At 33.7% G+C, this 6,789-nt stretch overlaps 1 protein-coding gene across 1 annotated transcript; it reads left to right on the top strand.

Moving 5' to 3' along the window:
* The first annotated feature begins 3,469 nt into the window (after positions 1-3,469).
* LOC143546880 (uncharacterized) lies at positions 3,470-5,795 on the top strand. Its single transcript, XM_077038438.1, has 4 exons — positions 3,470-3,574; positions 3,937-4,266; positions 5,152-5,237; positions 5,729-5,795. Exons 1-4 carry the CDS (start codon positions 3,470-3,472, stop codon positions 5,793-5,795), a joined length of 588 nt encoding a protein of 195 aa, XP_076894553.1.
* The last annotated feature ends 994 nt before the right edge of the window (positions 5,796-6,789 follow it).

Genomic DNA, 6,789 nt, shown 5'->3' with positions numbered 1-6,789 from the left:
ATATGATTAAATGACTATTTTTTTATTAGAAACTTGCAACAGTGATACTTAAATTTATTTCCAGAATATAAAAAATTAAAAGCTGATTTTCATGATTATTAGACATTTAAACATTTTACTCTTTTAGAAAAATAATTTTAGGAAAAAGATCAATTGAGTTCTTATTCACCTAACAAAATTCACTAATAAAATTAATTATATATATTATTGCATCATTACCGAAATCAACTAAACTGAAGACCAAATTTAATTTAGTTATCATGTAATATTGCAAAAAGCCAAATTAGAAATAAATAAATAATCTCATATTTTGTATATTGCTAGATAATAATCACATCTTTAAAAATTAAAAATTACTGTCCATCGTCCAATCTTTCAATTATTTTTTTTCTTTCAATTGACCTCCGTTATAAAAAACTTAACGCCGTTAAGTGTTTTTTCGAATTCAAACCGATTTTTAGGGCTTTTGATTGGAAGAAAGATACGAGTCGACTGATATAAAACTTAGCTCGAAACAGTGATTCAAATTACTTGATTTTTGTTAATTGAAAATTTAAACACTCGAATTGAAACACTGTTTTGTCGTTGGATCATCGTTTCGAGATAGGTTTTACATCAGTCAACTTATATCCTGTAGGGGTGTTCATCGAATTGAATAACGAATTTTCAAGTAAAATCGAATCGAATAATCCGAATAAATGTTTTTTTCGCCAGTATTCGTATTCGATTAAAAGTTGAACTATTCGATTCGTATTCGTATTATATGTCCAATTCGAAATTCGATTCGTATTCGTATTTGAAACTCGAATTCAAATAAGTTCGATTTTAATTCGAATAAATACGATCTAATTCAAGTTAACCTATGCCAAAAATTTGAAAAACATAATCATAATTACAAAACAAACATATAAATTTAAAGTAGCTACAATACTACATGATAATAAATTCAAAACTAAAGTACAAAAGTCTAAAATTCATAATATTCAAAACCAGAAGTAAATAACACCCATATTAGTATGGGCTAAAAAACAATAATGTTGCCTATTAAGTTTAATTAAATTTTGAATGGATATTTATTATTTATGCATTTGACACAAATAAAAATAAATAATTATATGTAATATATGTATATATAATTTGAATTCGAATTTCGAATCGAATCAAATAATAAATCATAAATTCGTATTCGATTAATATACTCGAATACGAATCGAATCGAATTCGAATTTTTTGAAACCGAATTCGAATCTTAATAATCGAATTCGAATCGAATCGAATTTCGAATGTTTCGAATGCGAATCAAATTCTGAACACCCCTAATGTCCTGCTTCCGATCAAAAGCCCTAAAACATCGGTTTGAAATTCGAAAACAAAAACTAACGACATTTAGTATTTTTTAACGGAAACCCATTAAGAGAAAAATAGTTGAAAGGTTGGTTGGCCGAAATTTTTAAAAGCGTGCTTATCATCGATCACTATGCAAAAGGTGAGATTATTTATTTCAAATTTGAGTATTACATTAGTGACTATAAAGTCAATGCAATATGCATATATCCACATGAGACCTAAATTACCTTAATTTATTACTCATTTGACTAAAAACTTAACATTAAAATATTCAGATTTTCACAAGTTATTCAAGTAATTGGAATTAAAGAACAATATATAGTTAAAAAAGTACAATCTTCTCACTTTTTTTTTTTATTTAATCATGTCCTCGAAGTTTTATATAATTTACTATAAAACGATTACAATAAAGTGGCAGGCAAACGGGCAACAAGCTGCGCCGCAACCCCCTTTTGAACAGCAAAGCCAATCCTGCTAAAAACGAAGCTTTGAGACATAGAAGCTGAAGAGGTTCCGTGTATGACGCGCTGAACCCTACTCAAAAATTTCACAGCCTCTGGAGCCAGAAAACCAAATGTATCAAAGGCAAATGGTAGAAAGACATGTTGATTATCTAAACAAGCTTTCTCGTGTTTAACAACTTTGCCCGATTCAGCCTTCAACGCAGCCTGACCCACAACAAACCCACGGTCCCTGAGCCCAACAAGAGGAGACACTCCTGTAAGATCCACACAGGCGTGTTTCCCCCCTGCCCACCCGAACACAAGAATATCAGCTGGTCGTAAAGTAGACCTCCCTTCAATAGGATCCGTGAGAAAGTTAACAGGGGCCTCCTTTTTAGCAGAAATCCCTGCCCGTTTAAGAACATCACACAGAACATCCCTAACCAGATCATGTCTGTATTTAAAGCCAGACAATTCTTTGCAATGCACCGCATGGTCACCAAAAGAATCCAAACAGACCTTGCGACAAATTGGGCAAGGTTCATCCGTCGGGAACATAGGGATCATTAACCGGTACTTAAGGATAGCCCGATACTCCAAACCCGACATACGTTGGCCTAATCCTTCAATGGGGATAGCCGTTAGAAAATCCTGAGCCCGAGGAGCCCGAAGGCATTCAAACACCGCCTTTTGGCGAGGGGATAGATCAAACTTCACTTCTAAACTCTTGACGATTCCACTAAATAAGGCACTCGCCACAACATGTTGGGCTTTAGGGGGGGCGGTGTCCTTATTAGAGAACCCGCTAAGATCAAAATCTGGAAGTGAAGTACGTAAACGATCCATCGCACACCCATAATCAGAGTCCAACCTATGAATATCACAACCCCGAAGAATATGGTCTTGCAAACACCACGACTGTGCTCTCGAAGCCACAAAAGCATATGTAGATACATCCTCAGCCGAACAGAGACCCAACCCCCCATAACGGATCGGAAGTGACGCCAACCTCCATTGGAGATCCCCAAAGAACGGACCTCCACAAACCACGATGTCCTCAATCGCCTTTCGAAGACCATTGTCAAATATAGAAACAGCTTCCCCCACATACATAGGTTGGCATGTTCTCAAACCGAACAAAAGCTTGGTGACTCCCATACATGAGCGAAGCAAAAGAAGCTCGCATTGAGGATCCCGAAGTCTTGGGAGACAGCTCATCAGTTCCACAGCGCTAGATGCCCTTTTCATAGCCAAACTGCTGATAAACCCCGCATCCTGGCTTACAGCACCACCAAGGAGTTTCACGCCAAGCACCGGCCTTCCAATCCCGCAAGGGAACAACCCCTCCTGTGCCTTCACCCCATTGCATGTTGGCCAAAATAACTCTGTTTTCTCACTTTATTTGACCATGTATGACACGAGCTAGAAAATATATCAATACTCTTATTAAAAAGTAATAAGTACTAGAGTTATAAAAAAAATTGATTGTCATAAATAATCACATTAATCCTATACCTCAATTACATTAATCCTATACCTCAATTTATGTTATAGCATTGTCTATGTTTCAACTATCACAATTTGCAAAGAAGATTGATACACATACATATACACACACATAGAGAGAGCTATTAAGAGAATATATATATCATGCACTATTTAATTTCAGAGGATAAAACATGTCTGTAACTACTTCTTCATGTTCTTCCATTGAGCATTGTTCAAATCTTGAGACCTTTCTTCACTCAGTGACTCCTGTTATCAAGCATGCTTCTGTTCCTTTGGTAAGTTCTCTCATATACATACATATATACACACACAAAATTTTAGGGACAACTATACACACACTGCTTCAAACGGCCGTTCCGATTGGGGTTCGACGACCCTTTTGACCAAAAACTTTCTAAGCTTCCGTCTATCGTTAGATAGACCGTTTGGATAATGGCCAGACGGCCGTTCTGACTAGTAGTTTTCATTTTTCAAGGTTCTCGTCCGCATATTGTTTAAACGGACAGTTCTGGCCAATAACTTCCAAAGTCCTTTTTTTAACCACCATCTAAGTGTTTGTGGACGGACATTTGATGGTGTGATATAACATGACCCATAATTTATTGTTTCTTGATGAAAACATGTGAAATTCTCGTAGACTGGCACCAACGAAGTACAAACAAACATCGGATTCAAAAGCGCACATACAAAGCTACAAGATATATGGGAGATTTATGATGAATGGAGCTGTTGTGGTGTTGGTGTCCCTATTTTATTAGAGACTGGTGAAAGTATTGTTCAATATTATGTCCCTTATCTTTCTGCTATCCAAATATTTACATCAACTGGCTCTAACCATGACAACGATGAAGACGATAACGATAACATTAATTTAACGAATCTCGGTTGTTCAAGCTACGAAGATCATCTTTATGTTCAGTTTAATGAATCTTGTTCTCCATACATGCGAGTGCCGTTTCTGGATAAAGTAAGTCAATGATTTTAATTGGTTTTCTAATTGCATTTATAATCTTAAAACTGTTTATTCATCCATTTGTTTGTTTTTTGTTTTGTTTTTTTGTTTTTTTTTTTACACGTACACATAGTATAGTAAATGAAATGGTTACAAATGTGGCATATAATTTAATGCTAATAAAGTAATAAATAACTAGATAACAATTTTTTTTTCTTCAAAATGGTTTAATAAATTATAAATCTCCCATTAATTATCCATCGTATTTTTTTTATCGAATAATTTTTATTATCTTGTAGATTTGAACTCAAGACCTCCCAATTAACCTTTTGTGTTTTAAAGGTTTTGTTTTTGTTAATGGCTCACCAACCCATTGATATATATGTTCAATATACATAAGTTAATTATTGACACTCATAGGCTTGGAGACTTTTAAAACAAAGATATATCGGTAGGCATTAGCACTGGTAGTAGCAGCAGTAAAATGATAAGATTAAATAGTAAAAAGACATCAACTAGCTAGTTATATTATAAGTACAACTTCTAAGACCATGTATAGTGAATAAAGTCCATATAAAGACATTGTGCGTCATTTAACACCATATCACTACAGTCGTTTTTTTACCAGAAAAATGATGTGGCGGATGGCGCCCTCCAGCCATTACCTCATTATTATTATTTTTTAATAGAAAATAAAACAAATAAAGCCACATCAAAATTATTGACCCAACTTGTCTCATCCGACGTTTTGTAGAAGGCGCCACCCACCTAAATAAAGCCCAAAGCGCCCGGAAGTTTGGGGGGGGGGGGGGCAGTGTTCTCCGTGCGTTGGGACGTTTTGGGCCACCCATAGCCCACTATACATGATCTAATAGGTTTCGTCATGTTTTTTTTATGCAGATTATCGAGTTGGCTCAAAATTATCCCGGATTATTAACATTTGATATCAACGATATATCTCCAGCTAGTTGGATGTCCGTTGCTTGGTATGTATTTTACAAATTATTTATTTTATATATAATCAAATTTATGCATTCAATTTATACTTATCATTTTATACTTCTGACGGAAATAAATTAATTTGTAATATTTAATGTTTGGTAGCATTTTCAAACATAAAATCAAACAAGTTGATATTCTTAATACGCAGTTTAAAATTTCAAAGTCAAATATTGAATTTATTATCGAGTGTAATTACAACCCAAATCCTCCACTAAATCATGTTTATGTGTATACATGTTACAATTTACAAACCAAGTAAAATATGCTGCTTTAGTTTACGCGTATTTCCCAAATCCATACAAAATTGAACTTGTTTATTATGTTTGTTGGCCATGTGTTTCCAAGAGGATGTATGATGGTTGAATGATGTGTCTACATTGGGGGTTTAAATTCGATAGGATAAACATGGTATATTTATTCTGAAAAATATAAGAATTACTAGTACAAAAATAGGGCCCTTTTGAGCGGTAATTAGGCTTGTTTTAGGCGGTTTAGAGACTGCCAAAATAGATGTCGCTGGAAAGATTAGGAACCGCCCATAATGAGGAAGAGAACCACTCAAAATGAACCTAAATATAACAAATGATGTGACCGCCCAAATTACTAAACACCGCCCAAAAAGTCTTTACATATATGTGTGTGTGTGTGTGTGTGGTAAGCACCGCCCAAAATGTGAGAAATTAAAAGGAAATATATTTTTTATAAATTCAACAAATACTAACTCTTCAAATACCATTAAAAAATATATAAATTTAGCTAAAAAGAAATCAAACCCAAAATAATCAATAAAACTTGTTTAATACATTAAAGCATACATAGTTTATAAAACGTACATGTTCAAATACAATATTACCAAACTACATTCTATCGGTCATTGTATCATTAAATACTAGAATAAAAAAACTCTTCATGATGTTTACTACCAACGTATCGATTTCCTCTTGTGTGATATCTGTTGTATCGTTCCAAATCTATAAGAAAACAAAAGGTGAGATATAAATTATGTAACAAAGTCAATATATTAATTAAGCCCAAACCCGATATAATCCAAACCCAAGTAACCTGAAACATGAAAAAAGAATGAGTCGTTGTAAAACCCAAAAGCCAAATAATAAAAACGCGAAACCCGAATAATATCATAGTAAACCCGATTAGTCCAAACAACACGCTTAAATCAAAGTATGTAAATTTAAAATAGAATACTTACATTGTTGTGATAACAAAATTGCTTGCTAATAACAAACTCGCACATATACCTTATTACCATGAATCCACACCCAGGAGGCTTCTTGTTGCTTACACTACATATATATAATTAAAAGAAAATTCAATTAATAAAATAATCACTTATAATTGTTTAAAAACAAGATTTAATAATCCATATAATATAAATAGCATACCTATATCATCTTCGAAGTAAATGAACATTCATTCAAAAGAAGTTTCGGCCGCCTTTGAAAGAGAATAATGATTCAAATCCAAAATCTATCCTTTATGTTCTGTATGGAAAACGATAAACACCCAATGCAAGCTACA

The sequence above is a fragment of the Bidens hawaiensis genome, unplaced genomic scaffold (genome assembly GCF_021521415.1).
Source record: "Bidens hawaiensis isolate Kalapana, Puna unplaced genomic scaffold, B.hawaiensis_p1.1 tig00014475_1, whole genome shotgun sequence".
Classification (NCBI taxonomy): Eukaryota; Viridiplantae; Streptophyta; class Magnoliopsida; order Asterales; family Asteraceae; genus Bidens; species Bidens hawaiensis.
The sequence above is the reverse complement of the archived record's forward strand: the minus strand, read 5'-3'. Positions and strand labels throughout refer to the sequence as shown.

Coding starts and splice junctions, on each gene's coding strand:
- LOC143546880 (XM_077038438.1), top strand. CDS start 3,470: ATGTCTGTAACTACTTCTTCATGTTCTTCCATTGAGCATTGTTCAAAT. Junction 4,267..5,151: donor GAGTGCCGTTTCTGGATAAA/GTAAGTCAATGA, acceptor TTTTTTATGCAG/ATTATCGAGTTGGCTCAAAA. Junction 5,238..5,728: donor AGTTGGATGTCCGTTGCTTG/GTATGTATTTTA, acceptor AGCGGTAATTAG/GCTTGTTTTAGGCGGTTTAG.